General features: G+C 37.7%; 1 protein-coding gene across 1 annotated transcript in view; it reads right to left on the bottom strand.

Annotated features, from left to right (window-relative positions):
* TGFBR3 (transforming growth factor beta receptor 3) overlaps positions 1–24,084 on the bottom strand; it is a 111,656-nt gene that overhangs the window by 15,430 nt on the left and 72,142 nt on the right. Inside the window, exons 5-14 of the mRNA XM_042873837.1 lie at positions 21,865–22,048; positions 15,951–16,119; positions 13,552–13,699; positions 9,230–9,419; positions 7,736–8,046; positions 6,814–6,963; positions 4,971–5,102; positions 4,532–4,708; positions 1,118–1,417; positions 168–285 (exon numbers count right to left, since the gene is read on the bottom strand). Of these exons, the coding sequence (XP_042729771.1) occupies positions 168–285; positions 1,118–1,417; positions 4,532–4,708; positions 4,971–5,102; positions 6,814–6,963; positions 7,736–8,046; positions 9,230–9,419; positions 13,552–13,699; positions 15,951–16,119; positions 21,865–22,048 (1,879 nt within the window). The remainder of the gene's footprint in view (positions 1–167; positions 286–1,117; positions 1,418–4,531; positions 4,709–4,970; positions 5,103–6,813; positions 6,964–7,735; positions 8,047–9,229; positions 9,420–13,551; positions 13,700–15,950; positions 16,120–21,864; positions 22,049–24,084) is intronic.

Genomic DNA, 24,084 nt, shown 5'->3' with positions numbered 1-24,084 from the left:
AGGGAAAAAGTCTAAACAAATAACAACTTATAAACACGGTATTACCACAAGATTACAAGATGCTTCATACTTAGAGTACTCTTTTCTTTAAAAGCCCATTTCAAGTGGCTATAAGTACATAATATAATATATTAGATTTATTAAACAAGTCAAGCCCATTTTCATACCTTCTAGTTTTCCTTCATGGGTTATTACAAGAGGCTTGGTGAAGGTTTTTTTGTTGTGCATCATGGCCAAGATCATATCCACATTCAGAGAGGTGCAAGCTTCATCAGGAGGAACACACTGCAGATGGAAAGAACGGTGAGGTCAGAGTCACTCAAACACCAGCAGTGTCTGTCAGTCCAGCTCTGCCAGCTGCACAGCTATCTCATTATAAGTTTTATCAAATGTTGTTTACCAAAAAATATAGGAGAACTTCCAAACAATATCTGTATGACATACAGGCAAAAGTAATCCCAAACAGTGCTTCAGAATGCAACCTTTACATTCATTAAGAATCCTCTAAGATTTATAGGAGTGTTACTCTTGAACTTCAGTTGTTCTTAAAATGCATTCTCTGGTAATGAACTTAAGCCATATTCATTAATCATAACACAAAATTTGGTGATTTTGTAAATATCAGATAGAATATGAATTTTATTTAGAATCAGTAGAGCAGCGCAAGACCATTTGCTGTAAAAACACCCAAGATGATATAGAACCAAAATGTAGCAGACATGGCAGTACTTAGTTACTTTCTACCCAAGTTGTACTGAGATAAGCTGATCTCAATATTCAAAGGAAGGTCAAACACACTTGCAAGAATACCTACTGTTACACATAACATCGTTTGTCATGGTGTTATGTGAGATTGATAGCAAAGATAAATCTGAACCATTTGCATAATGAAAAGCAATTTCTATTTATCCCTCACAATGAGATTTAAATAGAAACTGTAATTTTTGTTGTCAAAACATATAGCATCATAACCCATAAAATCTTGAACCTAGAAATATGCTCATTATATCAATCCAACAGAAAACCATGTAGTCTCTTCAGATTAAAAAAACCCCACAACTTATTATTACTTAAATCAATTTAGACTTAAAAAAAAAAAAAAAAAAAAAGTACTCACCTTAGGCAGTCTTTGTGTATCTTTGTCTTTATTTGTACACAAAGTTAACTCACAGTGAAGAAAGAGCAGTGAGATGTTGAATATTGGTTTAAACACAAAGCTGAATCTTTTTTTGTCCTTCTGTGCATGTGCTATTGGGAAGTTCAACTTCTCAGTGCTGTAGAATTTAACAGATTCATCCTTTGGACAAATATTTTCTATAATGGTGTAATCAGACATTCTATCTGGATTTGAAAATGGGGAAACAAAGCACGTTTGAATGGCAAAGCCTAAGGATCTGTCAGCTTTAGTCACAGACACCTGCAATAAAAAGAAAGACATAGTAAGATCTCCAAAATGACATTTTTAGTGCACGTTTCATTTGTATTTTTGACATCTGTTTAAAATAGTGATCCAGTTCCACATTCCAGTTGAACTGTTTTGAAAGCTGAATGTTAAGGGTAGGCTGTCACACACAGAGAGGAAGATCTATGGTTTCAAAACTAGCAGCTGTTTAATAGCATTACCATGCAAAACAACTCCAATTCCTTATCTTAAATAAATAAATAAAATCCAGCCAGATCACAGAATCACAGGGGTTGGAAGGATGAACCCAGATTGACTACAACTGACTACAACTACAACTGGAGATGATGATTCTTCCCTCACAGTGAGACAGATCATGAGAACTCTGTGAAAGGCAATTACTAATCCTTTGCCTTTATTGAAAGCTTTACTGACAAAAAAAAATAAAGAAAAAAGAAAATGAAAAAAGAAAAATAAGGAAAAAAAAAAAGAAGAAAAAAAGAAAAAATGAAAGGAAAAAAAAAAAAGAAGAAAAAAAGAAAAAATGAAAGGAAAAAAAAAAAAGGAAAAAAAGAGGGAAAAAGAATGAGAAAGAAAGCCACACAACAGAAAACCCAGCCCCAGCCAAGAGTGGAATGCAGAGGCAGAGTGGAGGTCAAGGTCTGACATGCGGGTGGCATTCCAGGACTGGGGGGTGTGGGCAGTCTACTAAAAAGCCCTAATTTATTGTCAAGTATGAGTCTGAAATTGATATTCTTTAATGAAAAATAATTAAAAGTGCCAACTTGGAGGGCACTGATATGCTTCAGCTGAACTGGATAGAGACAGCAAATGTTACAGAATAATTAGGAAAAAAAATGGAATTTGTAACAAATGAAGCATGCTAGTCTTAACAAATAACAGGACCACTTAACATGATGTGATGAAAACAGTTTCACAAGAAATAATTTTCTTCTCAGAAATAAGAAAATGTGCCTTAAATGTGTACTTAGTTCTTACGTGCTACATGTATATATAAGAGCCTTCCAAATTTTCCTGTGGTCTATACAGACATTTTTGGATGTTAAGCTGTGCAGTGAAGAATGGCATTTCCCTTTTTTCACCATGTGAGCATTAATCAAAGATGAAAGGATGAGCTGAAGCATCTAACCAGAAGAGATTATTTCATAAAAAGAAACAAGAGGGGTGAATGAAAATCAAGGCACTGATAACGAGAGGGAAAGAAGCTGGTGGTGTAAACTAATATGAAAAGAGACATGACATGAAGGACAAACATATTACTGTGTTATGAAACACTGCGCAAATAAAAAGATGCACAATATCTCGAGGAAACAAAAAGAGCTATAGTAGGAAGGTGAGACCAAAATAAGGTAAGAAAATGAAATCTGGGGAAAAAAAGCCAAAATGTTCAGACGCCAACAAAATTTTTTTAGCAGAGAAAGTTCTTACAGATTAAGGCTTAAGTAATTTACAGATCATAAGCAGTGGGGGGTTTGTTTGCTTTTTAAATTATTTCAATTATCTTTTTAATAACAACAACAACGTTAAAATGTCTGTCAGTTAGAAATGAAATCACAGAAGTCCAAAACTGATATACATTTTCCATTGTGCAAGAAGGAGAAACAGAAAAAAAAAAAGGGGGGGTTTGCCAGGACAAGTGGTGAAGAAATCAGCACATTTGTCTGAAAAAACAGCTCCAGAACCAGATCAGTTCCAAGAGCTAGAAGCCAGGGGGACTCACCTCAGATTGCTGAAGGAAGCAGAAGATTTTATCCAAATGAAAAAAAAAAAATCATGTGTCTTTTGTGAACACTGGTATGATGATATAAATGTTATGATAAATATTATGATGATATGAATATAATGATAAATGAATATTCTTCCATGATGAGGACATACCTTCTTTTTGTTTCAGCTGTCTTAAGAACTTTTCACTATCACACTGTTTAAAGTCTTTTAGGCAGAAAACAACTAAGGATCTTCAGAACAGACAAAAACTACCACCAACTAAAGGTCACAAATATCGTTCCCAAGTCTGCTTGCTAAGGATCTCTAATGAGGGTGTTAGAGACTAGTAGATCCCTTTAGAGAAGGCTTCACTGATGCGACGGGCTTCATTTTAGCACTGAGGATATGATAAAGCCAAAGCTGCTTACTCTTTTCACTGTTTAGCTGGTATTTTATTGTCAGGCAAAGTATGAGAAAATAGAAAAACAAAAGAAAACAAAAAAAGACCTTCACAGACCATCTGCTATCTAGACGCCCTTAAATGGACAGCAGCTTTAAAGAAAGGAAGCAGTAAACTGCTCTAGTAACTGAAAATACAACAAGCAGGATACTACAAATGAGAGGAAACAGGAATCTGGAGCTCCAATACCACTTTCACATTTCTGTTTCCACCATGCAGTGCTGCATCATACTACAAAGACTCAGAAAGTCATTTAAAATAACTACTTTGGGATGAATCCTTATGACCTTTCTCGAAAGAAATAGAAACCTCTTCACTGGGTAGAGAATGAGAAAGATTCACAATACACTGAAAAAGTGATGACAACTACTAGTGTTAAATGAGCCACTATGCTTACGGCTGCTGACTTTGTCGGGTTCATTTATTTTATACCCTTAGATGCCGTGCATTAGCATAAGAAAGTGTTTGAAACACTTTTGTGTTTCAAACAAAGTGTTTGAATGTACTTCAGAGACAGATCAGAACCTGTATTAACTTTGTAACCTGAGAACACCAGTATGTAAAAGACAGACACTTGCAACCATTTTTTTACCATGCCTTCATTATCATCTGAGGTTCAACCACATTACCCAATAAAAATAAGCCCTGAAGTCTTCACCAAAAAATGCCAGGTCAGAGCAAAAACTTAGAGACCACTGTTAGGTTTTGAACAGTAAAGCAGATATGAAAAGAATGACCCTGTACTTAAATTCATGCATTCTGCAAGGATCTTTTGATGTCAACGAAAAGCACTGTCCTGCTTGTAGTCAAAATCAAACCCACAATTTCTGTTCTCTACCACCCCAAAAGCACATAACTATCTACTTAAGGCAGCTGCACAATGAGTTGTACAGCCCTGCAAAATGCTTTTGCTAGTATGAGAGCCTTTTTCAGTTTGTTACCTCTACATATATTGGCCCATTTTCAGCAACAGAGAAGAGTCCTTGGGAGGGAGCAAGGAATAGATCTGTTTTGTAGAGCTCCATGTTGAAGGTCACATTAGTGATGTGTGGCTCAGGAGGCCAGAACATGGCAGGATTAAAAAAGTCTTTCTCTGGCTGGTGCAGTGTGCAATTAAACTGAAATTACAAAAAAGATAAAAGTACAAATGCATCCTGAGTTAGAAGTAGTAGCAAAGAAAGGACAAATTTGAGTATATAGTAATGCCCCTCCCACATTCCTTTTACTTAGTGCAACCCTTCAGCAGGGTCACAAGAAATTGAAGTGGAAGGAAAAGTGGTAAAGACAAGTTAATTGCTATATTATTAATGTAATTTCTGTGAACTGCCAATTACAAGAGGTTTTTCTCAGTTGTCAGGTGCAAAACCAAGAGTAACATACCGCTATTTCAGGCCAGCTTGAGAAAGTAACATCTCCCTCATCAGCATCCCCTGGAAATCCATTATCACCTGATTCCATGTCATCATCATCAAAGCTGCTGCCTTCTGCTGGTGATGATAGCTGAATGACAATCTGCACATAGCATATTGCAAATAGCATAAAATTAGATGATAATTGAGCACTCTCTCTTTACAGTTATTATTTTCTTCTCTATTCACAACAACGTGAAAGCCAAAAGAAGTGCACCAGCTAAAAAGATGGTAAAAGAACATCTCATACGCTTGACACAAAGCTGTTGAAAATACATAGGTTATGTTTAGCGAAAGTCCTTTAGTTTGTTTCCAGAATTCAGAAAGCAAAGACATAAAAAATGCTGGTCTGGGTGCTGGTATCTAAAACAGTATTTCAGTATTTCCATTCTATTTCTGGCACTTCTATAGCCAACATTAATTAGAAAAGATGGCTTTCTGAAGTGATTTTTCACAACTTACAGTTTTCCTTGATGCACACATGAAAAAAATCACTGCAAGTATTAGGGTCATTAAAGGCTTTTCTCTTCTGTCATTTGCATTTTTATTTTTTGAGATGCATATCCAAAGAAATTATGTCTTTTTCTTTGTTTTTCAATTTGAATTTCTACTCAGCTCTTCCACTCCTCCTTAGCACACTTTTCCATTTCCTCACTTGACAATTCCAGTTTTCTTTTAGCAGCCTTCTTCACTCTGTTAGTAACCTATGCCCTGCAACTGCACAGCTCATCCCCATCCTTCTAAGACTTCATATTTGTTTTCCTGGACACAGAGCAACCACTACGAAGTGGCATATCCCTCTTTGGGACTCCACTGATACCATGCACAATTCTGAATTTAAGCGAGTAACCAAGGCTCTTAAGACATGATGGAGAAAGGAGAGAAGCATTAAATATCCATTTTGGTTTGGACCACAACAGAATATAATAACAGGAACAAAGACAATACTTAGCTCCACACACATGCTATTCTACAGTTTGGAGATGTTTCTATCTACAGCCTCGGTTTAGGACTTTTACTAAAGTCAGGCTCTACAGATTTAGTCAGGCAAGGTCAGATCAGACTGCCTTAGCAGTGTTTGGGTTGGACCAGTGGCTTTCCATTATTTGCCAAAGATAAGCACTGGAAAGCTTAGAGAAATGTGTCATTACTTCCTAACCCAGATTAGTCGCAACATTTTTAAGGTCATAAGCTGAGCCAGCATGAAAGTGGTAGAACCTAAGTAGGCTCCTCGACATCATCACTCACATAAAAACACTCAGAGCCTCTTCATCACATGCATCAACTGATAGCAAATAAATATGAATCCAAAATACAAGAGAGAAGCGTGCACAATCTATTTTCCTCACTTATGAAAGCCTTTTCACCCACCATTCTAAAAGAAAGAATACATCTTAAGCAATCCAGTAAGTGAGTTAAATGGTATTGCTCTCTGCAATCACAGAACTTCATTCTTATCCTTTCTTAGAGCAATATACCTACCTCTTAAGTGTGGGCACATCTAAACTGCACAAGGAAAGTAGATGCAACTTCTCTGAAACTGGTACAGAGGATTCAGCCATGTAATTTTGTAAAAGCATGCAACTTCAACTCCTCCTTTTTCCTATAGGATACTATCTGACCACAAGGTCAGATGGAATGTATAGCCTTCATACGTTCTTGAATACAGGGACTGTAGCTAGAACTAGGTTTGAGCTCAACAGGAAAAGGTCAGGATGCCTCTTTCCTGCAAAGGCTAAAGCTAACTACAGTGGCTTCCTTGTATCACTATGCTGTGCAGCAGAGAAGAAGGCTCCACTTTGTAAAATACTTACAGAGTTAAAATAAACAATCTTGTCCAAGATATACGATGTCCGAGTCCCACATTTGTTCGGCAAAGACTCCAGAATGAAATGGGTACCATTCATCCTGGCTTTGCAAGAGTGATCCAGCAATGAGAGCTCAGTTCTTGTGTAGCCACTTGCCTAAAACAAAGATGCTTTGTAAATGGCTGCAACCTCCACTGAAATTGTGTTAGACCCTTTCTTAAAGTGTAGCTCAGAATACTGTTCATGACTACTGATAAGACGAAATGAAGTTCATTGTACTGACATCCAGGGAAGGTCAATCTCAAAATGTTGTTATACTTGACAGACAGGGAATAAGTGTAACATGGAACAAAGGAAACAACAGGTTCATTATTAATCCACTGACAGAAACTCCATTTGGTCTTGAATTAAAAATGTTTTAGTCTGTATCAAGCTATTTTCCACAATGCAAATGGGTTCAAGCGACTTGTCAGCTGGTAGATGGTGAAGACAGAATAAAATAGCACATAATGGGTAACAGCAGACTACATAGTTTCACCCTCCAGCTTTCCATTCCCTTAGCTGCCTCTTCATTGAAATATTCAGGCCTTACAAAGCTACCAAAAGCAGTTTCATCGTACGACAGAAATTAAAAACCAACCAATGGTTGAACACAGTTTTCTACAGAATCAATCCTGCGAAGCTTTAATCAGAAAGCTCTCTACAAATTACTGCATTACTGAGAAGAGGAAACAAGAGTTATGGCAAAGAATAGGTACAGTACAGTTTCCCCATCAAACTCCTGGGGGGGGGGGAGAGGAAAGCAGGGGAAGGTGAGGAGGGTGAAAATTGCTTTGAATCTTAGACTACTTGTTTTCCATCAAAATACAAATAAAATAATCTGATCAAAAAAGCCTGCCCAAATTTGAGGATAAGAGACCACACTTACCTGCAGAGAATCTTTTTCTACAGCCACTGTCATGACTTTGTCATCACACTTTATTGACAAGGCTACATCAGCACTGCCTTGAACTTCTTCAGGTTCTTTGTGTTTTGAGAGGGAATGCTCAAAGTCATGATTAATTAAAGTATCCACTGAATCCCTGGATGGGAAAATTCCTTCTCCCCCTGTGTCATGTCCTCCTCTATTAATGTGAAAAGGGAAAGTCAGGCCATCACTTAATGCAGGATTCTTTGCACCATGCAGCAATTCTGTAAGCTCTGGAGGAAGAGAATGGTCTTCTTCATCATTCATCTCTTCTAAAGATAGAAAAAAAGTTTTTTGGCTTATTAGGTATTTTTCCTAAAAGTATTCAGAGCTGAAGAACTTTTATGTAAAAAACCATTATCCAGAAAGGAATTTCTGAAAGGCATCCATAAAGCATCATCTTTGTACTTTATTAGCCACAATTCCTCTACCAACAGTATAGTTGATACCGAGGCACTTAATGTCGGTATGTTTATTTTCTTCTAGAAATATGCTTCCCTAATAGTTAAAAACAGACTCTGAATGGGCCTCACTGTATGCAAAAGGCCACCACAAACATAAAGAAAACATCATACCCAAGAAATACACTAGTTTAGTGCTGCTAAAGTATCAGTCAGTCATATGAACCTACAAAATTCTTCTATTACTTGAAAATACAAATTCTACTGTTGAGGAACTACTTATATAACCAGAGTGAAGTTAAATTAGAGTTAACTTTAAGATGAGGAAATGAGAACACTATCTCCTGGATTGCAGGCTGTACTGCTCAGGATTGAAATTTTAGCACCTCACCCAAATAGAAAATTATGTGGAAACCAGAAGAGTGCAAGTGATAAAATTTCTGTGAATATAAACTTTATCAAAAAAAGAAAATGGTATTTTTAGGGCTTTAAATTCAGAACTATCACCAAAGGAGATGTAATTCTATTAGCTTCTTTGGACTAGGGTATATTTAAGTCAGCAGTGACTTTGACCAAATAATTTTTTTTTAAATGGCTGTATTTATTCCAGTTACTCAGACTTTTCTGGTAACCAAGCTTTTTCAGTCAACAATTTAAATTTTCATTTAATTGTCCAAAGAAACATGTTCATATTTTTTATAAAAACCAAAACTGCATTTATTGACTGACAAAATATGCAGTTGGTGAAGTCTCATTCCAATGAATACTGAGCATGGTCAAGCTTCTGAATTGGACAGAATATAACCATTTAATTCCACTTCAGGATGTAATACAATTTGTCAGGGATTTTCTAACCAAGAAGCCACAGTTTTTTGTTTTTTAATTTTAAATGAGCACTTACACATACAAGCAGCATACTTTACAAGGAGCAGTGAAAATAGCACAATCCCCAACAACAATATTCCAAAATTGAGAAAGGACTTTTAGAAGATCATACTCTTGGGAAGACAGTATTTATTTCTACCATATGATAAAAGTCCATCTTGAAGCTCACCTGTATGTTCAAGTTGCAGATGAAATCTGTTAGCTACGGGGGCTTTTGTATAGGAAGTAACTGGACTATATTTATGCTCATATGCCCACTTGATCAAACTCTCATGTGAGGAAGGAATATCGGGTATAACTGATTTACTCATAGCCATGGATCGTTCTGTTTCCTTTCCAAAACCAATACTATTCGATGTCTGCAAACAAAGAAAAACATGGTTCATTACTTACCATTTAAAGATACTTAATGGGGACTAGGGACAGTGATATTTTGTTGAAAACTTTTACTCTGTTAATAACAGCAAACTGAGATCACCTGGGAAATAAAATAAACTCTGCCACCTTAAAAACAGAAGTGCTGCACACATGGAGAAAGTTTTCTTGTCCAAATAAGCAAGTCGAAAGGATATATAACAAGCATCCCTAGCTGTCAAAGGGGCAGACAGAAAACATGCATTGATATTACATTTCAACTTTCTTTTAAGTGCTTGGCATCTTATGTGTAAATATGTATTCCCACAAAGCTAAAGATACATGAATTTATTTTAACATTTACAGTTTCACTATTATCACTGTAACAATTCCATTACAAACTACATAACAAGCTGAAAATACTCACACAGCAGGAAAGGGCATGATGACCCACTCAACAATTCCTCCAAAGTGACTGAATTGCTTTTTCTATATGCAGATTACATCTTTCAATTTACAGCACACACTTAATTTCCATGCCTGATTATATTCTCCATCATAGAGGCTGTATATTATTTATCTTCAGCTCCCTCCCTCATTTCTTTCTAATGACCCAATTGTGCATACTTCAAACACTCAGAACTTACAGGGAATTTTAGGTGACAGTGTCTGGTTTGAGGATACTGTTACTAGTTTTCAAAGACCAGTAAATACCACCAAACAGAAGAAACAAAAAGGAAGCCATGAGTATCTTAATTTCAGTGCCTTATTACTGTTTTGGGTCAAATAATATTTTATTTTTCCAATAGATACAAATCTGGATATGATTTATCACACATTTTCATATTACCATACCGCTTCGACCAGCTAGAATTTCTATGCCATCCCAATTTTGCTGGATTTCCCTCTCTACTTTCCTCTTCTTTTTCTTTGTTAAAATGAGACAGCTGAACAAATATTATCCCAGAACTTTTCAGTTCTAGCTGGCTCTTGAACATTTTCAGAGCTTGTTTATACCTCTCCATGCCACAGTGCGCCTGTAAAAGTTCAGTCTTACATCAACTTAATGAAACAAAACCAATCACAAGGGCTTCCAGGAATAGGCATACCTTCCTTCATATGCCTGCCCTGTCAACACCCTTGCACAGTACAGGCAATCAACATGGAGCCGCCTAGAAAGCTATTCCAAATAGAGAGATCCTTTCAGAAACTGGCAGGCAGTTTTCCTCATTAAAGGACAACTCCTCCAAGCTTCTGGAATCATCAGAGATTTGTTGTTCTGTGCTTTTTACCTCTTTCACTCTTTACCCCCCTCAATACAGTGGAATTGATCAAATCTTTCTGCAATTTCACTTTTTTTCTCCACTGCACAATCTGTACACAGCTGTGTAAGAAGACACCTACTCTGAAGGGAGCAACGTGAAGTGCCGATAGTCCAACAAGCACAGAAACTCAAGCTGATGTAAGGACATAAGGCTGCAAACAGGATCTGAACACAGCCCATGAAAAACACATTACACATATACTGTGTGCAATTATTTTACCCAAACTGTTTTCTCTTTACTCAATTTTGTGCCCATCAATTTTCAAGGAGCATGGCAAGGTGGGAAATGATAAATGATCATTTATCATCTCTGCATCTGGACCTTCACTCAAGCTTTCCGGGTTGAGGCAGCACAGCTTTAACCTTTCACTCTCAGTTTGTCAATCCCCTCAAGACTAAAACTGAGGGCAAGATATCAGGAAAATCGAAGTGCATGGAACCTACTCAACTAATAAAAAAGCACATTGTGAAACATTACCTAATTGTTTAGTAATGTTTCTATGTATTGTCTAAATTTGAGCTTGGAAAGGCCGTTAGCTTAATAGAAATATTAACAGATCCTAAATCCTCGCAGTACATACTTTCAAATAATAAGTGGTTGTTTAATTCCCTCCCCCATATAAAGTAGAACAAACACACATTTGGAAAATTAGGCATCCATATGAATGAGCCAGTAAACAGTCATGAATCCTAACATAAACATACAGTCTTTAAAACACTGACATTTTCATATACTGCATTACTTACTCTTTTTGCTGACCTAAATAAAATATTATTTTTTGCCACCCATTAGAGAAAAGTTTCACTTATACTTTTTACTCACACTTTCAATGATTACTAAAGGCGAACTTGAACAAAACATAATAATATTTCTTCTTTGTTCTGAATAAAATTGCAGCATTTTAAGACATTTTAAAATCTCCTAAAAATGGTCTCTCTGAAAATTCACATCCACAAAGAGGTAGCTTCATGGCTTTGAAACATGTCACTGAAGTGAACTAGTGCACAATTCTCTATCATGTGGAAGAAGAACAGTCTAAATATACAACAGTGAACTTTATTAAATAATCCAAAATGAAAGTTTCAAGTGTAATGTTGTTTTTTGATCTTTTGTTTAAATGTGCTAATCCTGAACAATTGACCTTGATCTCACTCTTTTCGGACCTACTGATCTAGATCAGCCCTACCTGTCCATATGATCAAGACGTGCCAAGGATCAGAAGAGAATTTCATTATCAACACTAGAAAGTCTTTTCAGACAATTTCCTGAGCAACACCACCATATTTTCCTTAAAATTGGTTTCTCTTAAAACCAAAGATCAAATCCTGCAAGAAATGAGTGGTAGGCAGATTATGAGGGTTGCTCTGAAAGTAATGCCTCCTATGATACAATGTCAGAGACAGATGTTGGTGGAACAGCAGTAGAGGCTGAACCTTCCCACCGATATTCTATTACAGTCTGTTATTATGTAACAGATGGCAGCAGAGGGGCAGCCTGACAGAATCGCATCTGACATGGAAGTGTATATGAAGCAAAGGTGTGTCACTGAACTCCTCCATGCAGAAAAAATCACCCCCATTGAAATTCACTGCCACTTGCTAAACATTTAAGGAGACCAAACAGTGGATGTAAGTGAGAACAGTGAGGCAGAGGGTGGCACATTTCAGCAGCAGTGATAGCAACAGTAGGTCATCTCTGCTGGTGATGTGTATGAGCATGGCATGCAGGCCATTCATTGCTGGCGAAAACACATAGTTAATGGTGGTGATATGCTGAAAAGAAGTGCTTTGTAGCTGAGAATTTACCTAATAGTGGTATTGTGTTGTTTGTATCTGTTGTATATGGAAATAACTAGGAGGAGTTACTTTCAAAGAGACCTATGTAGATCCTTTGGGTCCTTTCAGTATTGACCTGCACGCATTCAACAGAGAAAGCTAGCAAATAAACTCTAGCCATTTATGTTTGTATGAATTCGACGGTGCATTTTGGTTATTGCAAAACTGTTAACCAATAGGCCGCTGGCTGGTCTCGAGCCAACATTAAGCTCAACTTTATAATGCACTCAACTCACTACTTAAGAGAGAAATAAGCCTAATGTAATTTTTATTTAGGTTTTCTTTCTCTCCAAAAAAGGAAAGGTTTATTTTCTTAGTAGAAACAATGCTGAGTCACAGAGCCTGTGCCAAAAACCATTCTGAATTGGAGCTTCCAATTATGTTTAAGTATGGTTTCAAATGCTCAGCTTGACAGACCCTGGTTTTAAATTCTATAAAACCTACTATTTGCGGTCTGAGCAGAGGTGAGGTCAATTTGACCAAACACTTGCTGGGGACAGAAATACTGGCAAGGAAGAAGGCTGGAGACCACTAGAATCACAAGTGGAAGGCAAAAAGCAGTTTTCACTTGTAAAACAATGTGGGTGTACGACTTATATCTAGAATTATCTATTCTGATTTCATAGGCATCTTTCCAACTTCTCAGATGAACCTGTAGATTCATTCACAAAATTAACAGCAAGAAAAGAGATGAAGATTCAACTCAACAGTGAGTGTACTTCAACAGAAATCAAGAAAACATAGACTAAATCCTTGCAGTAACTACCTGGCTTTTGGGACACGTTGGTCAGTATGTAAAGGAGAAAAGAAATATGTACAGTTTCTGTACTTACTCCTTGCAATGTTGGTTTGCATCAGCACCAGCAGTTTAGAATACATTAAAAAATCAATATGGACTAGTAGCATATCACATTCAAATGGATTCCATACTGTTCGTACATGATACCTCTCAAAAAAATCAAGGTGCCATAACTTACAATGACTTCCAGCTTTCCTTGGACATCATGTGACTTGATAACCCAGTTGACCGATTTCTTACACTTGAGGATAAGTACGACATTTCTGTCAAGTTTGGCGCCAGGTTGAGATGGTTTAATGTCAACGATTATATCCACCTGGAAAGCACTGTGTGTGGAAAATAGAGGGAAAGTAAGACCAGAGTGCCAGAAATTTCCAGCTATCAACCTTCTTCCAATCCATCATGTTTCCACTGTCTGGCCAGCTGATTAAAATGCTGGAGGTTATCCCAGACAACACAACATGTGCAAAACAGATTGTTATTCCATTTACTCTTGAATGATTTTACATTGCAACAGATACAAGTATTTTTTAGACAATTTTTTTTTGTTTGCTTCTTTGTTTACAAGAAGTGTGCTACTCATTTCAGCTATTATTTGGGGCAGGTTAGCTATATGGCAAGCTGTTTGCTTTACACTCTTTGCTTATTTCATTCCAGCTGAGGCTAAATATAGTTGTTTCAGTTTCCTCTGGGTATAACAAAATTAAAGTTCAAAATGGTATTTTAAAAAAGCAAAAAGACAAGCAAGTTAATACCAAAAAACACAAAAATGCTGTATCAGGCAATGTCTCTGTCTATGCAGTTAAATTGTTGAAATTACTTTGCTTAGGATCATGTATGTGTTGAGGAATTAATCTGTTCTATTTAGTTTCCAATACTTCTGGATATACACTTTAAAAAGACAAGAAAACAGATGTACAGCCTACTGATCACTGGAAAATAGACGAACACTATCCAGATTTTCAACACTTCAGTACAGTAAGTAGAGCAATAACATTTCATCATGCAAAATATTAATTCAACATAAAAACCTTTACTTCCAAATCATCTTATGGGAACATACGTCTAAGAATGTGCTCATCTCCAAATATCAAGTTTCAACTAATTTTCTACATTGAGACTTCATATCTTGGCATCTTCTGTTTTATCTCATGTAGCTTTACACATATTCACTTCAGCTTCTGTGCAGATAAAGTTTGTAAAGATAGCTGTGGAACTATTTATGAAGCAAGCAGAAATTTAACATACTCACTGTCTTTCTTAGTATTGTAACACTTAAATATTTTGCAGTGTTATCATCTAAAAAACCAAACTCCTACCGTGCATTGTCAGCCAACACTAAATGCCCAGAGGAATAGAAACAGGGCCTTAATCATCACATAACGCTGTAAAAGACTCATGGTGATGTTGCTACAAACTAATACCATGATTCAAAATGGGCTTACTATCCACTGCCACAGACAGGCAGGACTTAACTACTTGCCTTCCATCACCTCAGCACTTTCTTGCTCTGCCAAGATTGCTAGGAAAGAGAGTATTTTCAGACCCTGGATTCAGCACCGTGCAATGAGATAATTAATCTTCCACCTCTGTCTCCCTGTGTGATTTCCTGGCTAGAGATGGGAAATATAGTGCATAAGGAGCAGAAGTGGACAATGCTGGAAAGCCAGTCTGCAGAAAACAGACGACATTTTAATTCTACCTCATCTCTGCTGAAATTGTGCTTTTCTTCTTGCAAAAATAAGTTCCATGGCAAATTTCTGTTCTAGCAACATTACTCAGCACTTATGAAGAGCTTTTCCAGGTATGATTATCTGTAGCAAACACGATTCATACGTTTCCACTAAGATCCAAGAAAGACAGGCAAAGAATGAATGCTTTGACCATCTTAGCTTCCCAGTTTACAGCACTTTTGACAATTTAGATAATTCTAATAACATGTACAGAGAGCTACCTAATCTTCCTAACAACTATTTATAAACCTTCCAAAAATGAACGGACTGTTGTTAACCCTTTTTCTCATAGATTATCAAACTATACCTTATGCTCAACCAGAAACATTACAGAAAATACGGCTATGATTCTGCAGAACTGTGACACTCTTACCATGGATCACAGATCACTCATGACCTCTAGACCCCTGGCTGGGAATCAGTGCCCTTGGGTTACTGTAAGTCATCAATACCTATGACAGGTCAAAATTACTTTTAATTCCTCTCTCTCCTCCCCATTCAGTGGGCTTATTTTAATCCCTGTCAGATTTTGTCCTTATTCACACCTCCTTATTCATTTCACTAGAAAACATCAATTGATTGAGCAAGACTTCTGTCTAGAGAAGGACAGCAGAGTAAAATCCATAAAAACTGTGCATTATGGTCTTGTCCAGAAAAATCCTGGAATCATGAAGCAGAATCCAGAGTCTTTACATGATGAAGAACTAGTTTCTACTTAAGTTAAAATGTTAAGGTCCAAGCTCTTCCTGTAATGAAGAAATGACTAAATCTTCATTTAAATTCCAATACAGAAGGGAAAGATCTAGCTGTGATTTCAGATTTTATATCTTTCATGATACTTTACCTGTATGGATTGGAATTTGGAGTGATTAGTTCAATTATGTGAACCTCCCTTTCTTGGACCAAGTTAGACATTAGGCACCCCTCTGCTCTTTTTGGTTGTAGGTATCCCGCAAGGTAATTTAAAGACAGAAAATTCTTTTCTATGTTGCATGTGGGAGGAAAAACTTGATCTGAAAAGAAAAAAAAAAAAAAAAAAAAAAGAAAGCATAAGTAGCTTTATACATAAATATCAACTTACATTCATGTACGTACAGCATCTACTTCAATGCAGCACTGTATTTTATTTTATGATGCAGATCTCAAGCACAAGAGGTTCATCTGTTACCCACCTTACGTACATAGGAGAAATCACCATAATGTTGAAAAGCAGGTAACTGTTGCAAAAAAAAGCACTCCTCTGCTCAGGGAGATGATTTAGCAGAGGGCTGTTAGAGTTGGGGTAGCACGGTTAGGTTGCGGTTGGACCTGATGATCTTGAAGGTCTTTTCCAACCTGAATAATTTTGTGATTCTAAAATACATACTTTTGAACTACAGATTCAAATATTTAATGAACTCCCTTCCCTTCCCCAAAAGAAACCTGAAAACAATACTGAAGGAAAATACGTGAATGTTTTTCAAAATTAATAACGTATTTAATTTGCTTCTCTCATATTTCTTTTGAAATTAACTCAAAGCTTCTGTGTTAACTCCTCCCTTTAGAATTTTTTTCTTGTTATTAAAAACTTAATATATTTAAAAGATCACAGAAAATATATTCCATTTCCATATTCAGTATATTTTCCTATATTTTGTGTAGTCAGAATCAGCCTTGTCTAGAAATATCACAGTTCTCTTACGCATGGAAAATTGAATATAGCAAGAAAAGGATGAAATAAATGGTTGATATAATACTCATTGCCGAAGTGAAGAAATCCTAGAGTAGATAATCTTTCTTTTGGTTTTAACTGTCTAGCTGATCACGCACATTAATTACTGTACAAAATTAAACAAAAAAATAGTCTTGGTATGAAGTGCTCATGCACAGCCTAGATTGCTGCACTTCAAGCAGCAGCACACATAAATACTTCATTTCTGAGAGAGCTTTACGTACGAACTACCATAATACACAGAAGGACTAAGTGTCATGCTCAAGACAAAGTCTTACAAGAACAGAATTCCAAACCATTGCCACATTGACCTTTGCATTACAAAGAAGGCTTTCCTTTTAAGATCAATAGCACAACAGAAAAATATCTGAAAGAATATAATGCATTACGCACGTAAAGCTGCAGACAAATTCCTAGAAACTGAGTGGAGATCACTGTTTGCATTTGCTTCATAAATCAGAGCTGACATATCATCCCTGAAGTGTATTTGCATGTGGTACACAATTTCTCAGAAAGCTCAGAGACTCCTGTGACCCAAGCTACAGTGGAAACAATTAGGAGAATTTCTTCTCCTGATTTTACACAAAGCAGTCTTTGAATTTTAACCTTATTGCCTTTTGTACAGAACCTGTCAAAGCTGCATGAGGCAGTAACTCTTCATACTGTGCAAGCAAAGCACTCCTCCAACATCTGGTGCGTGCCCTGCCAGATTAGCCTTGAATGCAGCTGCACTCCTGCCAACTCCTCCCACTACAGCACAGAATGGAAAGTGATCCCAAATGATCTATACTGAGCCTGAAGTTATATATATATGCTCATACTTACACACAGATATTATGTATTTGCTTCTCAGTTGCTGTGCTACAACACAGTTAAACCCATAAAACACCAGCCTCTAAGCAGTGTGTGGGTAATCACCACTATGCTATGTGGCATAGTGTGATAGCACATGGCCACGTGCTATCACAGGCCATGGCAAAGCACTCGCCTCCTGCTCCTGGCCCTTCCCTGCCGCGTCAGCACAGCTCAGGGAACCGCTGCTCGCTGCCACCAGCGCTGATGCTCCCCAGCCCGGGCCCCTGCTCCTCACACGCCTTTCTTCTGCGCTCATTTTAACTCTGTCAGTAGATGCTTGATATACACATTTACTTCCCCCGTCTTAACCAAAATGCATTTACTCTTGTCAGTCAGTTACCAGGATTTGGGCTGGAAGAGAAAAGGAGATTCATTTCTTCTTTCTTTGGTCACCATATTTTTTTTCCTTCTTTTTCTCCCTCTCAGTGCTGTTTAGTTACTTTAGAAGGTTGCTGCGGGTGTCTGCAATTCAACTGATCAAACAGAGCCCATGAGCCCATCTGGAAGCCCCAGGCCTTCCTAATCTCCCCAGGCACCAAGGTGAGGCTCCTCTGCAACAGCACCAGGTGAGCTGTAGGCCCACAGCTGGTGAGCCCTGCTTGCCACAAGCATGCAGCCCTGACTGTTCCCAGCTGCTGGCTGCTCCCAGGAGTTCCTGTGGGCAACACCTCCATTTTAAAGAGGACAGACAACAGCTGCTCTCTTCTATACACATTAGGTATCACCCACAGGTTCTTGGCTAAACTGGATAAAACTTAAACACCCAGCTTTAACTCATGCAATTTTTGTGCAAATGAGAGCTGTTAATCAGGCGTCACTCTCCAAGACATGCAGTCTTAGCAGCAGCAGCTTAATTCAGCAATAAAAGTCCTATCCAAGCAGAGCTCACCTTCCAAAACTCTAAGCTGAGGATGAGCAAGGTATCTGGGATTTTCCTCTCCCACTCCTCTACATGCAAAAAAAATGCAGGAAGCACTTTACAGTTCACTAGCCCTTAGCACTACAGAGATCAGAACATCAACTTTAAAGTGGCACCACGTTAAAAAATAGAAAGCAGCTGCAGTCTTTGCAGGGAGGGAGGAAGCTCTTAGCAGCACTCACTGTGAAGCGGTGAGCTGAAGCAACGGCAGGACAAACCATAGCACAGAGCGCAAACCTACAGTATTAAACCCAGCAAGTCTGCAAGTGTGGGTAAGTACAGGGCACCAACTCAGCAACAGGACTGAAGCTCCAGCTTCTGCCAGGACAGGAGCACAGTGTTAGTTTGTAAACAGATTGTACATGGAGTCTTTTTCAGACCTGTTATTGTTATGGTTGACTCCTTCTCTGCTTTAAATGTGTTGAAAATAGGCTGCCCTCCAGGCTAGCGCACCTGTGCTGGATTTAGATCGGTGGTACCGGCTGCATGAGGTAACATTTAGCTAACTCATAAGTCTCCCTGACCTGTATGTCATATCTTACTAAGCCACAAGGAACTAAATCAGCTTCTTTTCTATAGAAAAATATGCTCTAACATCACTTTTTCTGTGAGCAGTCCAGCCTTCTAGGATCTGATAGCAATTATCACGGCTATCACTTTGTCACCTCTTTTATCACAAAAGTCCAGCTGACCACAACACCCCTACTCTGTGGGCCTCCCAGCTCAAAATTCTCACTCTAGCCTGGTTAAGTTTCCACTGTGCTCACCACCCCTGCAGAGCTGGATCAGCCACACTCAGGCTCTTGATGGATGGAATCAATAAGATTCAGGTGTGCCTGGCCCCGACCCAGTTTTGGCAGGCTTCCATACTCAGCTGCCTTTCACTCACAGCCTCAAAACTGATTTCAGAGACTCATGGCATCAGAAGCAGTTTTATTCCATGACAGATCATCCTTTTTTAGATTTTTTTTTTCCTCTGGCTTGAATTCTCTTTTCCTTGTATTCAGCTAGAGCACCAACTTCTAAAATGTTATGTCTTCCAATTTCAGATATTTTTAACTTGATAAAATGGCAGTATTCATTTAACTACCCACATTAAATTCTGTATCAGCTGCGTAGAATGAATGACTTCATGCAGCCTCTTCTTTTATGAGTACCTCTAGCCATGAATTCAGAGACTGGCAACTGAGGGTACCTGACTGCGTAGTGTGATTTTTGTAGGAAAAGCCTGAGCTGCCTATCAGCATACACTGTGATTTGTGGAACTCACTGATTCCATTGTTCACTCTGCAGAGAAGCAGATCAGGTCCATGTCCCACGTGTTTTTCATAGAACTTCTTGCATGACTGCTACAGTTCAAGAACTGACCCTCTCCTATGCAGGAATACATGTGCATGATCTCTCCACTTCCTCCCGCCCCTTTATTTCTTCTGCCAAAAATTCAAGTCTAAATCAAATATGGTTACAGTTGAGCTAGTTTGTAGGAGCCTTCTCAGAAACTGATGTTGGTTGCTTGCCAAGTTCCATTTTGTGTACTTAACTCCTAATTAAATTGTGTTTAAATATACTCTAAACACGATGCAAAGCCCTCATATTTAGCTGTTTTGTTTAACTGGAGATGAACAAATCAACAAACAATTTTATATGTTTTTTGACATATCTAATTGAATGCTTATCTCTGTAACACAGAGACCATACTCCATACATATGTTCCAAGAGCACTTTAATAACCTAATAAATGTATTTCTGAATGATCTTCTGGCATTAAAATACAAGACTGGTGCCAAGCAGAACAAAAATCATGCATGGGAATCCTGTACAAATTTGGCATGTTTTGGATAAAACCAACACAGCCATGCTCTGATTTGGGGGGACAAGCCTTATGCTTCAGGAAATCTAATGATGGTATACAGGTGGTGAGGATTGGGTGTTTTTGCCACAGAAGACTTTGGGTTTGGTTTTGGTTTTTGCTTTTTTTTTTTTTTTTGGTAGCCAACTAGTTCCACTCTGCAGCAGTTTCTCTAGAAATACTGCGGAAGTGATACTAAGTCACACAGTCTGCTGGTGCTAGTCAATGCTCAGTCCCCCAGTACTTTTGTTAAAAGTGTTCTTCTACTGATTTCTAATATTTCAGAACAGCTGGATCTCTAGCTGCAATGCAAAGAACAGCTCCAGTTCACTTTTACCAGCCTTTATTCTCATTGCATTTGGTTTAGCCTAGACTTGAATGGCATCTTCAAAGAACTAAAGGAACACTGAAACAAGCCATTAAGTAATGAACACTGAAATCTTATGACATCCCACGCCTGCAAATAAAGCAAATTTCACCCCCCATCATCTCGTACTATAACAGAAAGTTGCTTTTGCTGATAAATTTCTTCTGCTCTCTATATGTGTTCCAGAAAATAAATTTGAATAAAGATAAGTAGTTTATAAAACTCTCCTGAACCAACAGCCTTATTCCAAGATCACAGTGAAAAACTGTGCCTGTTGTATCACTATGACTTAAGAACAGCTCAGATACAAATCTCTTGCAGAAGATATCTGTAGCATGATAATATAAGCATGATCCAGAAGCTACTGCATAGATTCATATTTTTATATTTTTCTGATATTGTTCAGCTGCACAGACACAGCCAAAGCCCCACCCTAACATGGGCCATGAAATCCCTCAGGCACTGCAGTACTTTCCCAGCTCCCTTTAGCCCAGCTCATAGGGATAGGAAACCTTAATCCTCAGAGTAAAAATACACAAAGACATCATATCAGCCCAAGATGACCTATCTTCATGAGAAAGACAATAATTCTTTGCTCAGAGTAGTCTGTATCCTTATGCAAGGGAATAAGAAAAACAAAAGACAACTCAGGTATTTCTAGAAATAGCCCTCAGAAAGTTTCTAGAAACTTTCCTCAGGTTCTACACTTCAATCTTGAAGGCACCCAAACAATCACCACGAGTAGTATGTTTCTTTAAAAATGCAATTTTTTTTTTCTTGTAAGATTATAGCCAGTGATCCTGTACCTGAATTTGTAAGCATAAAATTATGGCACTAAAATTCATTAAAAAACTGACTAAACCTAACGTCTGGTCTTTACACCTGATTTTCTCTGCCTCATCCTCTTCATAACATATCTCTTTGGAAAATGAGAGGTTTGTTTCACAATCAAAATCAAAAAACAATGAAATACTACAATGAAATTTATTCTCAAGATTGAGAAGTTCCAACATTTCTGTTGAGTTTTGTTTGCCTGTTTTCTTTTTGTTTGATTTACCTTCTCCTACTTTAATATAGATGTTCCTTGATACTTTGAGTTCGGTGAAAGATGTCACTGCTCCGTATTCCTTCTGGGCCCACTGTAACAGATGTTCGTTTCTCTCAGGAAAATTCTTTTCTTCCATTTCGGCTGACAAAGAGAAATTTCCCTTCTCGAACCAAACAATGGAACCTGAAGACACCTGATGAAAATAAAAACGCAATTTTAATGCGGTACATTTATCCACACAGACATGCAGCCCGTTTAAGCAACATCATCTGGCACACCCAAATCAGCTGCACGTTTACAGCTTACTTCCAACTTCATGCTTAAATTTCATGCATTTTAACATCTGCATAATGATTCATTCACAGAGATTATTTACTTTAATGTAGTTGTTTTAAACAGCACAGTGTTCCCAACCTATCAGTTCGGCTGGAGCGCATACGGCAGCTGAATCAAAGGGTCTCTAAACCAGTCTCAGATGTCGGCTGCTGACAATAGTATAATAATGCTGCACGTGGGCTGAAGAGTAGAAGAAGGGGAGAGCAGGAAGACAGCAGGGAAATGGGAGGGGGTTAAAACAACAGAGTCCAGGTAAGTGAAAGGAGAGAAGTATGTGAAGCTCAATAAACCTGGGAACTACTGAGGTAATCCAAATCCGAAAGGTCTTCCAAATGCAAAAGAACATGAGTTCAGGCACAGTGAAAAGACCAATGGAGAGACACGGTTAGAAATGAAACAGGCTATACACACTACTGCTTTACTTAGAGTAAGAAAAGAAATGCTTTGATCTAGCACATAAAGCAGATGACTTGCATCTTTAGAAAAATCATTATAAATAGGTTGTATTAACTTATGCCTTGACCAGAAAAACTAAAACAGTGCTTAAAATTGTCAAAATATAGAGTGTATCAGTTCTTGCACCTGAGCACAAATCAGACAGAAGCCTGGAGGCAGAAAGTATCCCAATATTAATATATACTGCTGTAACATCAAGGCTTTCTAGTAAACTTGATTTCTTTGTTAAAAAAAAAAAATAAATGTATTACTTCCTTACTTCCTTGAATTCAAAACTAACAGCGTTGATCAAAAGAGTAAAAAGAACAGTGCAACAATTTCCAACCCCTTCTGAGTATTATTTACACGCTATCACAGGATAATGGTGATAAGTACCCCTCTATTCTTTTAAGCAATCAACAGCAATTATTTAAGCAAATTATATGAAGTCAGGCTCCAATTGGATAAAATTAACTAATAACAACCAGCCATTATCTTCCCTGTATCTACAGTTCACTTCACAGCATTATTTTGTGATGTTCTATATCAGCTTGTTGAGCAGTTTAGCACATACAGGTATTTGTCTAAGTAAAGGCATAAATTATGTCCTTCGGCACATGGAAGGAATTTCAAAAGTTCTTCTCCATGCTTCCAGCTATTATGTTGGCATTTATTACCTACGTATCACACTCTGCTCAAGAGAAGACTTTTTTCCCCCCACCAGAATAGCATTCAAAGTTTAAACTAACATTTGTTTCAATTCCAAATGATCTTCCTTAATTGTTTTTCATATGACCATCAGAACACATTTCCTTTAAATTAATCCTTATCTTCTGTAACGCAGAAAATACCATCCTTACCAAATAAGAAAGTAGACTCTAACGTAAGAGAAAATCTAGGATTCTCCTACAATACTAGGAACAGATGGCAACGTATGACGGCACTTAGCAAATAGTATTCACTTTGTAATTCCATTACTTAGAAGCAGTTACACCATGAATGGGTTTTCATGGAGCATCTCCATAATAACATTGGATCACAGTGCCCAGTCTTACAGGACAAAAACCACACGGTCAGTACAAGACAGGTCATGTGGAGACAGCCTATGCAGCACCTCTTAACTATGCTGTCTTTTCTATCCAAACACATGGGACATCTTTGTAGAGCCCTGGCCTAAAAAAGAAAATTCTCCTGTGAGTAAAAATTGCTGGATTTAAGGATTTCATCAGTTACTATTTTACAGGTACATTGGATAGATACTGGCATTCCACTGCCAGGAACCAAGATTCTGTAACTGCCTCAAAAAATTCCTACAGTGCATCTAAGAGTGACAGCAATTGATGTTCATTTACACAATTTATAATAGGCCTGGTATTTTCCATGGTCAGTGTCAGAGAAAAGAATTCAGTGTAACCTTTTAAGACATTTGAGGAAAATTGGAGAGGAAAATATTAACAC

Source organism: Lagopus leucura, unplaced genomic scaffold, assembly GCF_019238085.1.
Source record: "Lagopus leucura isolate 7727_CA_CO unplaced genomic scaffold, USGS_WTPT01 Super-Scaffold_100009, whole genome shotgun sequence".
NCBI classification, from domain to species: Eukaryota; Metazoa; Chordata; class Aves; order Galliformes; family Phasianidae; genus Lagopus; species Lagopus leucura.
Note: the sequence above shows the minus strand (reverse complement) of the source record. Positions and strands in the feature narration are given on the sequence as shown.